Genomic DNA, 21,860 nt, shown 5'->3' on the forward strand with positions numbered 1-21,860 from the left:
TTCTAACAGCACAATGACTCGACACAATGAATTCAACAGGTCTGGCAGTAATCAAGCTTCGGTTTGGCTAATCAAATTTAAAATAATCAACTTTCTAAAATAATTAGGTTAATCACAGTTCTTTCATGATTTAACAGGAGGGGGCAATTCATTTTTCATGTAGGGCCAGGTAGATTTGGGCAGCTTTTTTCCCTTAATAAATGAAATCATCATTTAAAAACTGCATTTTGTCTTTACTTGCATCATCTTTGTGTAATATTAAAATTTGTTTGATGATCTGAATCTTTGACATATGCAAAAAAATAAAAAAACAGGAAGGGGGCAAAAACCTTTTCATGGCACTAATAAATATATCTTAGTGTCAAATTTTCAAGAGACAGTCAGTAAACTACATAATTTTTATTAAGTACATAATAAAATGCTATAACCAGTGCACACAGACCATTTTGATCTATAAACCATTAGCCTGAAAAGAAAAAGTAAAAAAATGGAAAAAGTGAAATATATATTCCATAGAGACAATGAATAGTGTAGCACGTGAAGTTCATGTGATTTATCACAGATTTATGTCAGCCAAGTATCACTGCCGGGCACAGCAGGGTCATGAGAGCAGCTGCTCTCTCTGGTCCAGTTCTTAATGGATCTGGCAGAGATGTTGATGGCTTGTAGTTCCCACATTCTCAAGGCTTGATTTAGATGGCAAAGAAATCCTCAAGCTACATCGTCACCAACAGATCTCGGTGATGGAGAATTCAGGCCGTCTCGCTTCCTCTGCCCTTTTAACAAGCATACAATTAATGATGATAATAAAAGTATGTCTAAGGGAGAGAGAAAGAGGGGGAAAGCAGCAGCAGGTGCAGGTATACATAGCCGTGGGCATGAAGGTTGTGTGTGTGTCTGTGTGTTTTTAAGGGCAGGGGGTGGGAAGTGAGCTTCGGGTTACCCTGAGGCACAAATGGGGGAGAGAACATGCTGTGTGTGTGTGTGTTATCAGGTGGAGAAGGGGTATGTTACCTCCAAAAAAAGCCACCAGTGTCTTCCACACGTGTGAAGGGAGAGTGGGAGAAATCTGGGTGTCAGTTCATTAACAACGAACATGGGAAAAGGGGTGAGTGTCTACCTGTGGTGCTTCATCAATTATTCTGTCTATCCTTTTCTCTTGCCGGCTTTCTTTCTTTCTCTCACAGATTGTTACGAGTGTCGTGCACCCTTAAATAATGCATTGTTTAGTATCACAGCGTTTCTTCTGAATACAGCATGAATATGTTTGTGTGGGAGATAAGAGACAGAAAGGAGGTGGAAGGGGAATATCACAAAGAAAAGTTTTGAGTGATGTGTCATAACAAATTTGAAAGAACAAAAATGTAATTATAATTTGCATATAAGAGAATAAATAATGTTTTAAAATCATACAAATGATTGATGTTATGACATTATTTTTTATGACAATTAAGCTAATTTTCATTCTTGCTATTGCTGCAATGTAAAAATTTGAAAAGATTTATAAATTGATGAAATTGATCAATTTTAACAAGAAAAATTTATTTGACAAGAAAATTGATTAAAAAATAAATAAAATCAGCATGATGTTTCCTTACAATTGTGCTTTGCAAATCCCACTTTTAATAACAATTTTAAAAATAAAAATATATCTATTATTGAATAACAAGTTTAATTTACAATTTAATAAATAATGTAATATAATACAAACGTAACATTAAAATATTTTTCACATAGCTGTAATGACAATGAAATGATTGTGGAAGGAGAAATGAGGCTTATGAATTACATAAAAATTTATAATTTATAAATGTATAATTGATATTTAATTCCGGGGTGGGAAAATATGACCTGAACATTTCTGACTATTTTTTTTTTCTGAGATTCACAGTGGAAGCTGCATATAATTTATAATGTTTGTGAAATTATAAGTTGGTGTCTGTCTGTGATATCTGACATGAACATTATTTTACTGATAAAATGCAGTCTGTATGCTCATAATGAGGCTAAGAGGTGTGATGGTTCAGGCTGGCTTGTTTGATTGGTATTAATATGAATTAATTCAGAAAAGAGGTCTGATTTAAGGCGTAATGAATGATCTTCTCTCTGTTCCACATGCTGCTCTGTCTGTACACGTGTCAGACACACACGCATACAGTCACAGCTGAGTAAGAGTGACAGGACCAGGTGATTTCCATGACACCCTGTTCCTAGTGTGTCAGCACACCGCACATTTTGTCTGCCAAAGACAAGCACAAAGTACACTACTTTACATGAACCGCTATGCTCAGGCACACTCAGTGTTTGATAACACTGTCAAAGATCTGTCATAGTTTTACATGGCTTGCCGTATGTAGTTTAAAGGCATAACTATGACTGCATTAATATTATGGTGTTCAATAAAGTATAGAGCTACAGTTCAGGTGAAAAATTATGATTAAGTTATAAATATTTAGCTAATTAACAAATATGTGCAAACATGATATGAATACCTTTAGGAAAGAAAAATCTCCACTGAAATCACTTATTAATAGAGCACCTGTTTCCCCTAGATAGCAATGTGTAAAAAATATATTTTAATATATATCTTATATAGTCTTAATATATATGGGTAGTTGACATATCAATGTGTCCTACGGAAAAATGTTTACTTTTTTTAAATGCTATTAGTAACTCTAAGAATGAAGATACATTTTTCTCATGTTATTTGTATGTTAAGTTTTTTTTTTCTACATTTTTGCTATGTCACACCACACAGTCCAATTTTTATTTGTCAACTATCCATATAGTATTTCCCAAATTTTTGAACAGTATAGGAAGATTTTTTTAATGATTTGAAAGAATCTTCTTATGTCCAACAATGCTACATTTATTTGATCAAAAATACAGCAAAAACAGTAATATTGCGAAATATTCAATCAAATTAAAATAATTGTTTTCTGTTTTAATATATTTTCAAATGAAATGATTCCTGTGACGTATTGCAAATTCATTGCAAATAAAAATAGAAAAAGTGTGAATACATGTATATATGAAACTGAGAAGTCTCATAAGCTGTGAAGGAGCAACATCTGAGTAATAAAATTTTATTCTCTGGGTATTATTCTCTCTGTCTCAGTCCGGACATGAAAGCAGCCCTAAGGCTGCTCCAAAGGGGGGGAAGAGAAAGAGGAAAGAAAAAGATTTAGATGAGCTGAAGAAAGAGGTGTCGCTGGTAAGAAGTTATTTTATTGTGTCGTGTGTATGTGTACATGAAAAAAGAGAGAAAGTGTGTGAGCCTGCAGGTATGAGAGTGTAAGAGATGATAATTAGAAATCAAACAATGAAATTGCCTCTAAAAGAATGTGAAGCAATTTGATGATCCAACTAATTGGCAAACATGAAGTGTTGTATTATATCTGATGTTCTTGTTGCTACAGGATGATCATAAGCTGTCTCTAGATGAGCTCAGTACTCGTTATGGAGTTGACCTTGCCAGAGTGAGTCATCTTTACTTTCACCCTCGACATTTGCAATAATGAATCGGATATTTTTCAAATCGTGATGACATTTTACCCACTGGCACATTCAAGCAGCGCACCCACGGCCAACTAAACAAGGCTTTGGATTATATATTATTAAGTGATATTAGTTGGGGAAAAAAAGCTTTAGCTAAATAAATATACATTTTTAGCTATTATGTGATATTTTGTAACTTTTTGCTGCAGCTTAGTTTACTGGTTTAAGCTTGTCTAGCTGGTATTCACCTTTTTTTCACCTGTGGAAACCACAGTCGAGCCTTATAATGCTTTTGGAAAAAGCTGCCCTGGTCTCTAATCCTGACCTGGCTGCTGAATGCCCAAAACTTCTCTAAAACCACCATCCTGTTGACCACCTTAGATCAGTAAACCACTTTAGACTGGTTCAAACTATATTTATTAGCAGGGAGTCTTGAGTAACTTTGTCTCCATCCTACCAGGGTCTGACCCGTAAGAGAGCACTAGAAATTCTAGCCCGCGACGGTCCAAATGCGCTGACCCCGCCGCCCACCACACCAGAATGGGTGAAGTTCTGTAAGCAGCTGTTCGGAGGATTCTCCATCCTGCTCTGGATCGGTGCCATCCTCTGCTTTTTTGCCTACTGTATTCAGGCAGCCACTGAGGATGAGCCTGTCAATGACAATGTGAGTGCACTAACTATCTGGCCAATGAGAATGAGAGGGCTTATTAAGCAGTCAATAAGACTGTTGCCTGTTCAGACACACTGACTTATGGTTCTCATGCAAGAGACACAGGTTTAAATCTGTCAAGCGTCTAAATGTTATTTGAGCTTATGTGATGTGTGCTCTAGTATAGCATTGTGCATTTAAAAACAATCTTTCATCTAGCTGTGAAAGGAATTAATATTTAAAAATCCCACCTGCTTATTGAGCAAATCTAAGACTTGGTTCATTATGAAAAGCTTGAGATACTGTTGACACAAATTAGTCATTCCAACAATTATTAATAAAACAATGTAATAATATAATTCATAGTAAAGGTACCCATATGTTTGTAATATTTAACTAATTCCTTTTACAAATCTCTGTTTCCTATTTAAAAATTCCACGTACTCATTGCTCAAATCCGAAACAACCCTCATTATAAGGAGATGCTGGTATGAGTCACAAATGAGTCATTCATACACTATAATTCATAAAAGTAGTAGGCCTGAAAGTACTCATTTGTCTCTAATATTTAACTAATACCTGTGCAAGTTCCTTTTTACAAATCTCTAAGTTTTCTAAAATCCGTATTTAAGCCGATTAAAAGAGGAAATCACAAAAATGTAGAGTTAAATTGGTTTCACTCCACCAGAGGGGAATTAAAACCTGCGCACGACGTTGGTGACTGAGGTGGATACAGTGCTTTTAGCTCTGCTGTCCCATATCCAGTATGATGAACGAGTCCCAGTCTGTGGACTGAGCTCCCAGCTGCTTGTGGGACAGTTTAGGGTCAGTGATTAATGAAAATGTGAAGCTAAGGATCATTTAACTGTGTTTGCTCTTTTACACCATGATTTTTGTGCATTACCCATTCTAAACTGTTTAGTTTAAGGCTTCTTTAAAATGGTCTGACTATGCTGTTCTTTTGCAATGTTACTGTCTATTTTTCATGTAAATGTGGTTCAAATATGGTGGTGGTTTTGAACCCCCTGACCCTTGACTTGTGTTTCCCTCTCTCTGGTTTACTGCAGCTGTATCTGGGTGTGGTTCTATCTGCTGTGGTCATCATAACCGGCTGTTTCTCATATTATCAAGAAGCCAAAAGCTCCCGGATCATGGACTCGTTCAAAAACATGGTGCCTCAGGTTAGTGCAATAACAGCTGTGGATTGCTTTGGATAAAAGTGTTTGCTAAATGAATAAATGTAAATGATACCAAATCCCAAACGGAAACCATTATGAGCAATATTTTATATGATTTACATAAATCCATGTAAATCCCTTTTAACATTTCAAAGCCCAATGTATGATTTATATAAATGCATGTAAATCCTTCTTAACTTATGAAAGAAACCACATGTCATCCCGCCCCTCTCCCTCTCTCAGAATTAGCTTTGTTGGCATGCTGGTTACAATATTGCAATGGTACAGAAATAGACAATACAGAGAATAAATATGGTGAAATAAAGTAAAGAAATAAAGAGCAATATAAAAGACAGGGAATGGGCAATGATAAAAATGTATTTGTTTTTCTTATTTTTTCTCACTTTTGCTCAATTACTTTGCTATATTAAATCAAATCAAATTAAATTAAATTGTCATTTTAAATGAACTTTAAAGTTAAATACAGTATAAATGGTCAAATAAAACAAATTGACTTTTTATTATTATATTAAATAATATACAAATACATATTATAATATAAATATAAATATTATATAAATTATATTAAATAATAAGTTAATAAAAATTATAAATACATTTTACATTTTAAATTAAATTATAGAAGGTCATTTTAAAGTTACTTGAAATACATAAATACATGGTTGCATAAAAGAAAGCATAATTAATAGACTAAAATGATTAAAAAAAAAATCTTTATGGTTGAATAACCAAAAATGGCCCCATGGTAAATTGATATATCATCTATAAATATTCACACTCATACAGATATATGTGAATGTGTTTCTTTCATAGAGTAGGTTGCATATTACAAACTCTGTTCTGACGTGCTCACTGTTTTAGGCCTCTCCCTATATAACTTTTCTTCATCGTCATGTTTGAGGAACCTTGAAATGGACTTATTTCTTTCAGCAAGCTCTGGTGATTCGTGAGGGAGAGACATTTCAGATAAATGCAGAAGAGGTGGTTCAGGGAGACCTGGTGGAGATCAAGGGTGGAGACCGAATCCCAGCAGACCTTCGGATCGTCTCCTCCAGCGGCTGCAAGGTAGAGAGAGTGCAAGTGATGTAGATAGATATTAAGAGGAAGATCTCAGATATGAGATCATCTTTGTTTATCAACCGATAGACTTAGTAAGAAGCCTGAGATCGGAAAGAGAACATCCTCTCTACTGTACCTCCTGTCCGTTTTTCTCAGGTGGATAACTCATCTCTCACCGGAGAGTCAGAACCTCAGACCCGTTCTCCAGAGTTTACTCATGAAAACCCTCTGGAGACCAGAAACATCAGTTTCTTTTCCACCAACTGTGTGGAAGGTCAGTCCTTCACTCATTACTTTATTCATTCATGCATAATAAATAGTGTGTTTGATTGTTCATTCATTCAAATGATCAATTATTTGTTCTTTAGCACATTCATTAATTAATTCCTTTTTGTATGCATTCATTCTTTTATTTATTTGACTCTCCTTTTTCTTACGTTCACACATGAATTGGTTGATTTATGTGGATGTGCAGGTACAGCCCGTGGCATAGTGATCGCTACAGGTGATCATACAGTGATGGGCCGCATTGCATCTTTGGCTTCTGGTCTGGAAGTGGGTCAGACGCCCATCAACATGGAGATCGAGCACTTCATTCAGATCATCACAGGTGTGGCCATCTTCCTGGGTGTATCCTTCTTCATCCTGTCTCTCATTCTGGGCTACTCCTGGTTGGAGGCCGTTATCTTCCTCATCGGTATTATTGTTGCCAATGTTCCTGAAGGCCTGTTGGCTACTGTCACGGTGAGACACTCATACAAACACATATTGTGACATTCATATGTACAACCATTTGAATGTCTGGGGTTAGTAAATTTTTTCATCAAGGGTGCATTAAATTGATCAAAAGCCACAGTAATGTATTTTTAATGTTACAGAAGAATTATTTTTCAAATAAATACTGTTATTAAATTTATAGTCAAAAAAATGCATCATGGTTTCTGAAGAGTAGAGAAATGGCTGCTGAAAATACAGCTTTGCCATCAAAGAAATACAGTAACATATATTTGAACACATAAAAATATTTTAAATTGTAACAGTATTTCACATTGTTAGAATTCGTATATGATCAAATGAAAGCAATCTTGGTGAGCATAAAAACATTAAACAATTTTACTGACCCCAAGCTTTTGAACAGTAGTATACACAGACACAGAAGTCTTTCATTCTTTTTATTTTTTATTCTTCTCTCTTTGTAAGACTCCATCTGCCATAGATTTTTACAGACCCACAAAAACACTTTTCAAAAAGCAGAAAGACCATAACACATTGCTGTCTCTCCTTTAACTCCATTCAATCTCTCTCAGGTGTGTTTGACTCTGACTGCTAAGCGCATGGCTCGCAAAAACTGTCTGGTGAAGAATCTAGAAGCCGTGGAGACTCTAGGTTCCACCTCCACCATCTGCTCAGATAAAACTGGAACCTTGACTCAGAACCGGATGACTGTCGCTCACATGTGGTTTGACAACCAAATCCACGAGGCCGACACCACCGAGGACCAATCAGGTTAGAATGCTTTGAGGTCCACGGACCAATCAAGTGAAAGTAGTAGACACATAGGTTTAATCAGTAAATAGTGTCTTGATTTTCGGTCTCTTTTTCACACAGTTCTATTGCAAATACGATCTGACTGACAAAAAAAAAAACATGCCTGGTTAGGACACAATGTAAGCTTCCAGTGTCAATTAGAGTTGCTGATCACAGTTACGGTGGCCATTGTGTCCTTGAGCAAGGCACTTTACCCATAATCCTCTAAGGACACTTTCCTTGTAATTAGTATATGTTAGGTTGTTTTAAAAACTTTTAGGCAATGTTTTGATATCTTTGAACATTTACGGGGATACTTCTTCTCTTGATCTGTTCATACATCTGTATATCTGTTTGAGCACATTTAACCAAATCTCTTCTTTTCTTATGTCACTCTCTGTGTGTGTGTGTGTGTGTGTAGGCTGTTGCTTTGATAAAAGCTCTCCTACATGGTTCTCTCTGTCTCGAGTGGCAGGAATTTGTAACCGTGCTGTCTTCATACCTGGACAAGAGAACATTCCTGTGCGCAAGGTAATACATCACATACAAAATCACAATAATTATTTTTAAAGAAATTAATACTTTTATTCAGCAAGTATGCACACTGTAAAAAGTGATAAGTTGACTTAACTTTAAAAAATTGAGGAAACCTGTTGCCTTAAAATTAAGTAAATAATAATTTTAGAAAAAGTTAAGTGAATTTGACAATTCACTTAACTTTATTTTTTTAATTATTATTTACTTGATAATTTTAAGGCAAGGGGTTTCCTCAATTTTTTTAAGTTAAGTCAACTTATCACTTTTTACAGTGCATTGATTGTTATTCATCAAAGACACTGGGAAAAAAATAACGCTCCTCACTGTCAACATTGCTATACTTGTGAAATCTTGTGAAAATTGCATACTAATGACAAATCTTGGTAACATTTTATTTTGATAGTCCACTTTACTAACAGTAAGTAACTTTGCAACTACATGTCAACTAGCAGTCATTAGAGTGTTAGTAGACTGTCTGCTTAATATCTTCTATCACTTTATTTTGATGGGTCCACAACATAATGAGTATGAGAAATTTTGGCAAGTATGTCAGCTTATTCTACTAACCCTAAACCTACCCTACTGAGAGTTAGTAGACATGTAGTTGCAAATGAATGAGAAATAGTTGACAGCTAGTTGACATGCAGTTACAAAGTTACTTAATTAGTAGAATGTCTAAAGTAGACTATCGAAATAAAGTGCAACCCAAATCTTTATTGAACACTAAATCAGCATATGTGACCCTGGACCACAAAACCAGTCATAAGGGTAAATTTTCAGAAATTGAGATTTATACATCATCTGAAAGCTGTATAAATACGCTTACGCTTTCCATTCATGTGTGGTTTGTTATGATAGGGCAATATTTGGCTGAGATACAACTATTTGAAAATATGGAATCTGAGGGTGCAAAAAAATATAAATATTGAGAAAATCGCCTTTAAAATTGTCCAAATGAAGTTCTTAGCAATGCATAACTAATCAAAAATTAAATTTTGATATATTTTCAGTAGGAAATTTACAAAATATCTTCATGGAACATGATCTTTACTTAATGTCCTAATGATTTTAGTCATAAAAGAAAAATCAATAATTCTGACCCATTCAATGTATTTTTGGCTATTGCTACAAATATACCCCAGCGCCTTAAGACTGGTTTCGTGGTCCAGGGTCACATATTAGAATGAATTTTGAAATAATACCAGCTGAAAATTCATCATTGACATCACAGGAATAAATTACTTTTTAAATTTTCCATTTTTATAAAAAAAAGTTATTTTAAGAGACTTCAAGACTTTCAAAAAATATTATCGACCTCAAACTTTCAAACAGCAATGTACATTGATATTGATCATAATTAAGGTGAGGGATTGTGCTCTATTGTTGTTTGATTTGTGACGTTGTGAGTTTCTGTGTTTGTAGAGGGACACAGCAGGTGATGCATCAGAGTCTGCTCTGTTGAAGTGTGTTGAACTCTCGTCCGGCTGTGTTCAGACTCTCAGAGACAGTAACCGAAAAGTGGCAGAAATCCCATTCAACTCAACTAACAAATACCAGGTGCACCTACAAGAAGCACATAGCCACAGCTGTAAAGATTTTAAACAAACAAATGATGTAGATGTCATACAGATATCGATTAAGATATAAATAATCCCCATCTCTCTCTTAGCTGTCTATTCACGAGATAGAAGACAGTCCCACTGGACTCCTGCTGGTGATGAAAGGAGCCCCAGAGAGGATTCTGGACAGGTAATCAATACCAGCTTTAACTGTTCATCGTAATTCAATAATTGTGATTAATATATGTGATTTTTGCAGTATTGAAAACTTAAGCTTAAAAAATATTAATGAAATTAGAAATATTGCCCTTTCAACTTACTGAATTAAAATAAAGTTGTTAAAAATGATTAAAATGAAAAAATGAAATAAAAATAGATTAACACTAAATAGAAATATTAAAAATAAAAATAACTAATAAAAATGGCAAAAATACTCAAATTAAGTTAAACAAAAATTAAAACCAACTAAATAGAAGCTTATTCAAACTATTAATAAATCCTAATAGTATAAAAATTATACCGAGTTATTAGGAATAAGCAAACATGAATCAATAACTGTGATTATTTATGATACATCATAATTCCTATTTCTGATTACTAGCTGTAATTATTGTTGATCCGTCAAAATTCCACCGCTGTGATTCATATCTGTGATTATTGGGTGATTGGTAATGCAGGTGCAGTTCCATAATGATCAATGGTGAGGAAATGCCAATGGACGAGGACTGGAAGGACGCATTTCAGGGAGCGTACATGGAGCTGGGCGGACTGGGCGAGAGGGTTCTAGGTAAGTTCTTACTTCCCTCCTTTCCTCTTTATTTCCTTCTTTAATTCTCTACCCTCTCTTTCTCTCTCAGGGTTCTGCCACCTGTTCCTCTCTCCCTCACAGTTTCCGAGGGGATTTGAGTTTGACTGTGATGATGTGAATTTCCCGGTCAACCAGCTCTGTTTCTTGGGCTTAATCTCCATGATCGATCCGCCTCGAGCCGCAGTGCCAGATGCTGTAGGAAAATGCCGTTCCGCTGGCATTAAGGTATCCATTTATAAGTTCCCTCCATCCATTTATCTACACTTCAGCATTTATGTCCAATGTCAATGGAGACCACAATCCATATTTACAGGTTATCATGGTAACGGGTGACCATCCTATAACCGCCAAGGCCATTGCTAAAGGCGTGGGCATTATCTCTGAGGGCAACGAGACAGTGGAGGATATCGCTGAAAGACTTAATATACCTCTGAGCCAAGTCAATCCACGGTCTGTGTGTGAAAATCTGTCTCTTTTGAGTGTTTGCTTGAGAGTCTGGGTGCATATGTGTGTGTAAACTAAATCTATTTGAATGGGTTTTTATCTGCTTTTATTGCTTCTTCACAGATAATGGAATTGGGCACTGTTCTGTGTGTGTGTGCATTTCAGAGATGCTAAGGCCTGTGTGATTCATGGTTCAGACTTGAAGGACATGAGCTCCGAGTATCTGGATGATATTCTGAGGAACCACACAGAGATTGTGTTTGCTCGCACTTCACCCCAACAAAAACTCATCATTGTGGAGGGCTGCCAGAGACAGGTGTGTGTATGTTTGTGTATTTGTGAATATTAAAATATCACACACTAGATGTATTACACATGACAAATTTCACCGAAATGCAAGCTAGACTGAAATATCAGACCTTTGGAAGTTTTATGTTTACATTAATTTTAGCAGGTGTTTCTTAAGTCCTCTATGTAATTTTTTTTTGTTCATGGTGTTGGAAAGAAAGCAATATTTTGGTTACTGATGCCATTGTTATAATGCACTATTCACAGTAACCGTGATTTATTTATTTTACAATGGGAAGTGGCCAGTTACTGGGGTTAAACAACATTTTTAAAAGGAAATTAATATTTTATTTTCTGCAAGGATGCATTATGTTGATCAAAACTGAGAGTAAAGGCATTTTTAATGTTACAAAAGATTTCAATTGCTGTTCTTTTAAACTCTCTATTCATCAAAGAATCATGGAAAAAATGCAAAACGGTTTCCACAAAAATATTAAGCAGCACATCTGTTTTCAACACAGATAATAATAGGAAATGTTTTCTGGCCTCTAAATCAGCATATTAGAATGATTTGTGAAGGATCATGTGACACTGAAGACTGGCGCAAATTCTGCTTTGTCATCACAGGAATAAATGACATTTTAAAATAGAAATATTAAAATAAAAAGCAGTTATTTTAAATTATAATAATATTGCACAGTATGCCTGTTTTTACTGTATTTTTGATACTGGAACTTCTTTCAAAAACATAAAAAATCTTACCAAAATTTTCTAAACAATAGTACGCATTTAATGCCTTCATTCAGACTGCCTGGCAGTCTTTAATTCTGAATGCCTGAAAGCTCTTTCTCTGATTCTGACTGGCTGACTGGTCTGAGACTCTGATTCTGATTGGCTGGCTCTGGCTACAGGGTGCCATAGTGGCAGTGACAGGTGATGGGGTGAATGACTCCCCTGCTCTGAAGAAGGCTGACATTGGCGTTGCCATGGGAATCTCTGGCTCAGACGTCTCCAAGCAAGCTGCTGACATGATCCTGCTGGACGACAACTTTGCCTCAATTGTTACGGGGGTGGAAGAGGGTAAGACAAAAAAGGAATATTAAGTATTAAGACAAAAAATAAATGAAGCATTACAAATTTTCCATGCTTTCTCTGTTTCAAATTTCTAAATGTATTGGCCTGACTGGTTTACGCAATGTAAAAAATATATTTATTTCAATTAATTTATTAAAACAAATATATATACAGTATATATATATAGGTCCTTCTCAAAAAATTAGCATATTGTGATAAAGTTAATTATTTTCTGTAATGTACTGATAAACATTAGACTTTCATATATTTTAGATTCATTACAACACAACTGAAGTAGTTCAAGCCTTTTATTGTTTTAATATTGATGATTTTGGCATACAGCTCATGAAAACCCAAAATTCCTATCTCAAAAAATTAGCATATTTCATCCGACCAATAAAAGAAAAGTGTTTTTAATACAAAAAAAAAAGTCAACCTTCAAATAATTATGTTCAGTTATGCACTCAATACTTGGTCGGGAATCCTTTTGCAGAAATGACTGCTTCAATGCGGCGTGGCATGGAGGCAATCAGCCTGTGGCACTGCTGAGGTGTTATGGAGGCCCAGGATGCTTCGATAGCGGCCTTAAGCTCATCCAGAGTGTTGGGTCTTGCGTCTCTCAACTTTCTCTTCACAATATCCCACAGATTCTCTATGGGGTTCAGGTCAGGAGAGTTGGCAGGCCAATTGAGCACAGTAATACCATGGTCAGTAAACCATTTACCAGTGGTTTTGGCACTGTGAGCAGGTGCCAGGTCGTGCTGAAAAATGAAATCTTCATCTCCATAAAGCTTTTCAGCAGATGGAAGCATGAAGTGCTCCAAAATCTCCTGATAGCTAGCTGCATTGACCCTGCCCTTGATAAAACACAGTGGACCAACACCAGCATCACTGACTGTGGGTACTTGACACTGGACTTCAGGCATTTTGGCATTTCCCTCTCCCCAGTCTTCCTCCAGACTCTGGCACCTTGATTTCCGAATGACATGCAAAATTTGCTTTCATCCGAAAAAAGTACTTTGGACCACTGAGCAACAGTCCAGTGCTGCTTCTCTGTAGCCCAGGTCAGGCTCGTCTGCCGCTGTTTCTGGTTCAAAAGTGGCTTGACCTGGGGAATGCGGCACCTGTAGCCCATTTCCTGCACATGCCTGTACACGGTGGCTCTGGATGTTTCTACTCCAGACTCAGTCCACTGCTTCCGCAGGTCCCCCAAGGTCTGGAATCGGTCCTTCTCCACAATCTTCCTCAGGGTCCGGTCACCTCTTCTCGTTGTGCTGCGTTTTCTGCCACACTTTTTCCTTCCCACAGACTTCCCACTGAGGTGCCTTGATACAGCACTCTGGGAACAGCCTATTCGTTCAGAAATTTCTTTCTGTGTCTTACCCTCTTGCTTGAGGGTGTCAATGATGGCCTTCTGGACAGCAGTCAGGTCGGCAGTCTTACCCATGATTGCGGTTTTGAGTAATGAACCAGGCTGGGAGTTTTTAAAAGCCTCAGGAATCTTTTGCAGGTGTTTAGAGTTAATTAGTTGATTCAGATGATTAGGTTAATAGCTCGTTTAGAGAACCTTTTCATGATATGCTAATTTTTTGAGATAGGAATTTTGGGTTTTCATGAGCTGTATGCCAAAATCATCAATATTAAAACAATAAAAGGCTTGAACTACTTCAGTTGTGTTGTAATGAATCTAAAATATATGAAAGTCTAATGTTTATCAGTACATTACAGAAAATAATGAACTTTATCACAATATGCTAATTTTTTGAAAAGGACCTGTATATATATACAGTGCCCTCCAAAAGTATTTGAACAATAAAGACAAAACTGCTCTGTTGGCTGTGGAGTCAAGACATTTACAAATATGATTAAAAGATGAATATGAGACAAAACTACAGAATGTCACATTTTATTATTGGGTAATTCAACTCATAGATGTTTTACCAGCTAAGAAGATCAGCACTTTTAGAGTTTCATCCCTTTATCTGATGTGAGCAAAAGTATTGGAACAGTTGCCTCACAGGTCTTTCTAAGTGATCAGCTGTGTCCTGTTGCATTAATTCTTCAGATATTAAAAGCAGGGAATGTGTCGTATCAGTTATATCCATTACTTATGCATTCTGAATCTTGCATTCGATGATGACACACACAAACCAGGAAGAAGATGAGGGAGCTGACTTTGAGAGAAAAGCAAGCAATTTGGATGCTAAAAGAAAAGAGGAAGTCAATTAGAGCTATAGCAAAAACAAAGGGCATGGAGAAATCAAGAGTTTGGGAACCACCAGCAACCAACAACAACCTGATCGGCTGAGAAAACAACAGTAGTTGATGACAGACAAATCATAAAAGCTGTGAAAATGAACCCTAAAAGACATGTCGGTAGAATCACCAACAACTTCCAGAAAGCTGGGGTGATGCTCTGACAATCTACTGTCCTCAGGAGACTTTGGCACAGAATTACAGATGCTACACAGCAAGATGCAAACCTCTGACCAGCACCAAAAATAGAAAGGCAAGATTAGAGTTTGCAAAAAAGCATAAAGGTGAGCCAGAAGAGTTTTGGAACTGTGTTTATGGACCGGTGAGACAAAGATGAACCTTTATCTAAGTGATGGGAAAGCAAAAATGTGGAGGAAAAAAAAGGGAACTGCAAATGATCCCAAGCATACAGCCTCATCTATAAAGCATGGTGGAGGTGGTGTCATGGCATGGGCATGCATGGCTGTCTCTGGAAGAGGCCCTCTCAGCTTTACTGATGACTTAATGTATGATGACAGTAGCAGAATGAATTTGGAAGGGTACAAAACCATCTTGCCTACCAATATTCAAGAAAATGCCACCAGATTCATTGGGAAGTGCTTCATATTGCATCAGGACAATGACCCAAAACACCCTGCCAGTTCAGTCAAGGAATTTATAAGGGCAAAGAAATGGAAAGTCTTAGATTGCCCAAGTCAATCTCCAGATTTAAATCCGATTGAACATGAATTTCACCAGCTGGAGAGGAGAGTAAAGGCAGAGTCCGGTGATGTCTATGGGTCACAGACTCACTGCTGTGATTGTGCGCAAGGGATCTGCAACTAAATAATAGCTTTTAATCTTTTATATCTGCCTTATGTTCAACTGTCCCAATACTTATGCTCACATCAATGAGTGGGATGGACTCTAAAAGTGCTGTTCTTCTTAGCTGGTAAAACATGTATGTGTTGAAACGGCTAATAATAAAATGTGACATTCTGTAGTTTTGTCTCATATTCATCTTTTAATCATATTTTCAAATGTCTTGACTCCACAGCCAACAGATAAATTTTGTCTTTACTGTTCCAATACTTTTGGAGGGCACTGTATATATATATATATATATATATATATATATATATATATATATATGCCTGCTAAATGACAAAAGTAAAAAGTAAAGAGGGTAAAGACCATCGACTCTACCGTGCGACTCCACCGGGCAGGGACACCGGCAAGGGATAGAAGTATCGCTTTTTATTTAATTTTTTTCATTTATATGTTTATTATTGAAATGTTGTTATATGCATGTGTCAATTTTATTTAATTTCTTTATTTTCTTAAATAAGTGGGTATATAGTATTTATAGAGTTGTAACTTTTAGTTTTAGTTACTTTTTCTTATTTGTAAGTCGCTTTGGACAAAAGCGTCTGCTAAATGACAAAAGTAAAGTAAGTAAGTATGTATATATATATATATATTCAATAAAATACTCTGTGTTTTAGGTCGTCTGATCTTTGATAACCTGAAGAAGTCGATTGCATACACGCTGACCAGTAACATCCCAGAGATCACACCCTTCCTGCTCTTCATCATCGCCAGTGTGCCGCTGCCTCTGGGCACCGTCACTATCCTCTGCATCGACCTTGGCACTGACATGGTGTGTTATACACACTCACACTTGTGCGCATTCAGTCTTACTTCCAATTCCTGTCAAGTGTGATACTACCCTCGGGCACCAGACACCAGACCATTTCACACACACACACACACACACACACACACACACACATGAGCATCTTTGTCATCACAGTCATCATTCTCTCTCTCTCAGGTTCCTGCGATCTCTCTAGCATACGAGTCGGCAGAGAGTGACATTATGAAGCGTCAGCCCCGAAACCCCAAAACTGACAATCTGGTGAATGAGAGGCTCATCAGCATGGCTTATGGACAGATCGGTCAGCCTCAAGTGCACTTGCACACAGATATAAGCGAACGCACACACATGCCCTTTATAGCTTAATTCTTGTAAACTTTGTAGTCCGTGAAGAATTACTTTGTGCAAACAAATGAATATCAGAGGCATCATGCACTTATTTTTTGATGGGCCACTAGGTTCACTTTTTGCCCTAGGAAAGGGGGAAAAACAATTGCTTACTATACAACTCCTTATTACTTTGTTTTATGTTTGTTATACAGGATAGTGTTTGGCAAGTACAAACACCTTTTTATCCTCAATAATCATGCAACTTATTTTACAAAGAAAAAAATAGATTTTGCACCATAAGTGTCAATGAAAAACCACTTTAGAAATCTGAGGGGGGTGAATAGGCCTCATGCTTCTGATTAATATTGTGAATAAAATAGCTTTTCATGCTTCGCAGGGATAAAAGCAATTACATGTGTGTGTGTTTATTTGTGTCATTTGAGTGTAGGTATGATCCAGGCGCTGGGAGGATTCTTTACCTATTTTGTGATCATGGCTGAGAATGGCTTTCTGCCTCAAACGCTGCTGGGAATTCGACTGGACTGGGACAGTCGTGCAGTTAATGACCTGGAGGACACCTATGGACAGCAATGGGTAAACAAACAAACAAACAAACACACACATTTCTTTAATGCTTATATTGCTTGTTTTCCATATTCCTCTTATATAGAAAACCTTGGTGTTTCAGTACACTTATAGCACAGTATTGCCTTGAGGCAACAAACCAATATCTGGTTCGGGGCTGGGGTGGGGCACATTTTATTATCTATATTATCAGGCTCTCAAAAAATGGGATGAAAATATTTTCTTCCATCCAAAATAAACATTCATGGCATAGAGGGCTAATATACTAATTGGCTTCTCAAGAAACATTTCTTATTGTTATCGATTAAAAAAAAAAAAAAACAAGTGTTGTGCTGCTTAATATTTTTGTGGTGATATTTTTTTTCCAGGATTCAGCATTATTTTATGAATAGAAAGTTCAAAAGAAAAGCATTTATTTGAATTATTTTTTTGTAATAATGCAAAAGTCTTTATTGTCACTTTTGCTCATTTTGTGTGCATGCTGAATAAAAATATTAATTTCTTTAAAATATGCAGGTGAATCATTAAAACAAAATTTAAACCAATTACTCAAATAGGTTTCTGTGATTAATTGTAATTAATCATGGAATTAATTTTGACAAATTTTAAATGGGTTTACACAGTGAGTTCCAAAATTGCAAATGTAAATAAATTATTATTATTATTTTTTGTTGTTGTTATTCATGCTGTATGCTGTTTTTTCTTCTTCTTTTTTATATGGACCTTATTGAGTCTGAAATAAAGATATCATCATTCGTATAGCCTATATAGGAGTAAATTCTGAGTAATTTGCGTGTGAAACGGACTTTCCCGAAAACTCTCCTCCGGTTTGACAAACGCTTCGTAAACGTCCGATTTTTTGATAGTTAAACATGTGTATGTTAATGAATTCCAATCATTCGTAAATAGGGCGCTCGTGCACGGTCATTCACAATTAGCATAATCCCCGCCTATGAATTACAGCTACGCAAATTGCGTGTCCAGGAACGCAGTGGAATATTCTGGTCTATTTTCTCAGGTTTGGCTCCAGTATATTGCATAAATGCTAAAAACACTAACAGGCCATATACCTAACAATAAATATTCAATTAACGTGTGTCCACCAAAGTGTTGTTAGCCATCTGAAAAAATGTCAGGCGCTCTTCTTAAAACGACCACTGGTGGCGCTTGAGAACGCTTTGGTGGCACAGCGTTTTTTCAGGTGAGTCGCTTTGCTATAATTTGGAATATCCACGGCAGTAACGTATTGCTACTAGTATCTCATTTTGAAGAATATTACTCAATATAAAAATGCAATAACCAGCAATATTAACTTCTCTATTGTTGTTCAATTGTTGTACAAGTAGGATGATTGGTCGGTGTAGTATTTATCCCGCCCCTACTCCATTGATTGGATGGCTGGGTAAAAAGTGACAGTGGCAAGCGCTGCGTTTTACCCAAAGCTAAACAGTTATCAACTCTCAGCTACAAAAAAAATTGATTAATTAATTTAAAAAAACGGCCACACAAACTTGTAAAATATTTTGATGGCAATGCATCAAAATTTAGTGTCATCAGTTTGCCAAAAAGAACACAACGTTTTACGCACATTTACACGTTTCTTTCGTACCAACTAACATTTTGAAAATACGAACACCTTCATGAATCTGAAAATTTATGCCAGAACAGCTTTACGAACTATTTACACAAAAATTCGTTCTGCTCGTGTTTCATGAATGAGGCCCATTGTCTCTCAAAAGAAAGAGTCGACTAACGAATCCCAAGCCGTTTCATGTTGACGTCAACATGAAACATTAGCATATTGCCCGCCCACTTGTTGCGCTCGCAGACCTGGGAAAACTTGATTTTCGCGTTGGTCTGAATGAAAATGCAAATTCATTCTTTGCCACTAGGAGCCGCTTTTGGAGCATTAAATGCTCACAAATACTACTTTAAATGAAATCGACCAATCACTCATGCAAAGGAGGGTTTAGAAAAATTAATTGTTGAGCGAATCATTCAGTAGCCCCTCACTGCAGAACAAAGATCCAGGGGGCGGGGTTGGATCCACATCTAGGGGGTGGGGATGGGTGGGTTTAGGGATCAGGGGGTGGAGACAGGTGGGTTTAGGTTTATGTAAGGTGGGAGGAGTTGGATCTAGAGCCAACCACGCCCCCTGGATCATGTGTTCCGCAGTGAGGACCATCTCGAATCGTTTGGGAGTCGTTGAGCAAATAAGGTAAAAATAAATGCATATTATAAGAAAATGAAAGTGTTTTTTGACCTCGCGTGCATGTCAGCCTGTTGTTGGGGACTCCCAAAACCAAAATATGACCCTTTCATAACCCATAATAGGGGCACTTTAAGCTAACTGAGACTTGTTCTACCACTTGCATATCATTGCTCTTTTGTTGATTTTGATTACTTCCATTGTCCTCATTTGTCCTCACTTTGGATAAAAGCGTCTGCTAAATGACTAAATGTAATGTAAATGTATCTATTTAAATATGTATGTTTCAGACTTACGAGCAGCGCAAGGTCATCGAGTTCACCTGTCACACCTCGTTCTTCTCCAGCATTGTGGTGGTGCAGTGGGCCGACCTCATTATCTGCAAGACACGCAGGAACTCTGTCTTCCAACAGGGCATGAAGTCAGTATGTGTGTGTATGTTTGTGAGTTCATTCCAGAGTGTGATATTTGCATACGTCTCTGTTAAAGGCTATTCTCTAACCTGTGCACTTATAGGAATAGGATTCTCATTTTTGGACTGTTTGCTGAGACAGCTCTGGCAGCCTTCCTGTCCTACTGCCCCGGTATGGACATTGCCCTGAGGATGTACCCACTCAAGTAAGGGACACACACACACACACACTTCTGCACCTTAGAAGAGCTTATGTTCTCTGCTCCTCCTGTGCTCACCTTTTCCTTTCTCATTTTCTTATTCCTTTTACAGGATTACGTGGTGGTTCTGTGCTTTCCCGTACAGTTTGCTAATCTTTGTGTATGACGAGATCCGTAAATTAATCCTGCGCAGGAATCCAGGAGGTGAGCACAGATGTTTACATTTCTGAACAGTGTTATTGTAATAGCATTGAGATACTATCTATAGTTTCACAGTCTATTCTATATTCATATCTTCAATTAGTTTTTATTTGTACATATTTACATAGTTTTCATTTTAACTTTAGTTATGATTTATTTTAGTACATCAAGTTAAACTAAAATAAAATTTGAAATATTTCCTTGGCAACTGGCTGAAAGAATATGGTTTTTACAATTTTATTTTTCTTAGGTTTTAACAAGATGTCTTTTATATGGTTTTAATTGTAGTTTTAGTTTTAGCTATACTGTTTTAATGTTTTCTGTAAGTATACCAGGCAAATAAAAACTCCTTTATGAATACCACCTTGGTACTCAAACTGATGCATATTACATTTGGTGCAGCTAAAGTTTTCCAATATTACTATTAAAATTCAAGGTTCAAGAAACAATACAGCAATATTACAGAGAATCTGTAGAGCCTAGTAATGGAATCCATGTGTTCAGAGCTTTATTCTGCCTATATCTTTTTAATTTAGTTAATTAATTTATCTCTTTCTGTCTTTCATTTGCAGGCTGGGTGGAAAGAGAGACCTACTATTAACAAGAATATGCAATCTCTGTGCATGACGGCTGGTGTGTGTGTCTGTTTGTAAAAGATATGAAAAAAAGGTAATTAGACAAAAGAAGAATCAGACAATCATGTGACATTTATCATGTAGGAATGAATGTGTGTGTCTGTGAGTGAGTGTGTACATTCACTGGGCATAATCTGTTTACACGATGTATCCTGAATATCATTATCTTCAATAAGCTGATGATTTAATAGACAAAATAGGTTTAGGTTTCAGGATCATTACATTTCTACTAAATTGATTTTGCTGTGAATTTATAACTTTTAGACTGGATATAATCTTTCTTTTAGCGTTAATTCTCTTGTGTGTGGGATGTAGTAGTACATACATGATTCAAATATTTATTTGCAATTGATGTTTATGTGCTGTACAAATATATGAAAAGCTTTTTGTTGGTAGAACTATTAGTTTAATCCAAAGCTATTACAGTTGTGTTGTAATATTGCTACAATTATAATTGTACTTAAATACTTGTAAGAAATATTAAAATAAAATTCAAACAAAAAAATAGATATCTGTAGTTTTACTTTTGCATTATTGAACTTGACGTTTTCTAACCTAAACTGTGAGCATGAAGGTGAAATAAAACATCTAATGGCTGAATATACCTTTCTTTTCGACTATTACCATTTAAACCGACCGTAAATATAATCGGGAATGCCGATTTCCATAACTGACTACAGTGTTATTATAATGACCTCACATATCGTTTGTTATGACCTTACCAAAATGGCGGCGGCTTGTGAACTCTTTAGTG

At 36.4% G+C, this 21,860-nt stretch overlaps 1 protein-coding gene across 1 annotated transcript; it reads left to right on the forward strand.

The window, feature by feature from the left end:
- The first annotated feature begins 1,084 nt into the window (after positions 1-1,084).
- Positions 1,085-21,578, forward strand: atp1a2a (ATPase Na+/K+ transporting subunit alpha 2a). The gene is made up of 24 exons (XM_079380166.1): positions 1,085-1,108; positions 3,119-3,214; positions 3,420-3,479; positions 3,959-4,162; positions 5,215-5,328; positions 6,277-6,411; positions 6,562-6,679; positions 6,881-7,149; positions 7,713-7,911; positions 8,354-8,463; positions 9,892-10,026; positions 10,139-10,218; positions 10,706-10,815; positions 10,886-11,061; positions 11,150-11,286; positions 11,446-11,596; positions 12,480-12,648; positions 16,383-16,537; positions 16,712-16,835; positions 17,313-17,458; positions 19,949-20,079; positions 20,175-20,276; positions 20,383-20,474; positions 21,044-21,578. The coding sequence occupies exons 1-24, from the start codon at positions 1,097-1,099 to the stop codon at positions 21,070-21,072; spliced, it is 3,054 nt and encodes a 1,017-aa protein (XP_079236292.1). The 5' UTR covers positions 1,085-1,096; the 3' UTR covers positions 21,073-21,578.
- Positions 21,579-21,860: the final 282 nt, after the last annotated feature.

This window comes from Barbus barbus (assembly GCF_936440315.1).
Source record: "Barbus barbus genome assembly, chromosome: 26".
Lineage (NCBI taxonomy): Eukaryota > Metazoa > Chordata > Actinopteri > Cypriniformes > Cyprinidae > Barbus > Barbus barbus.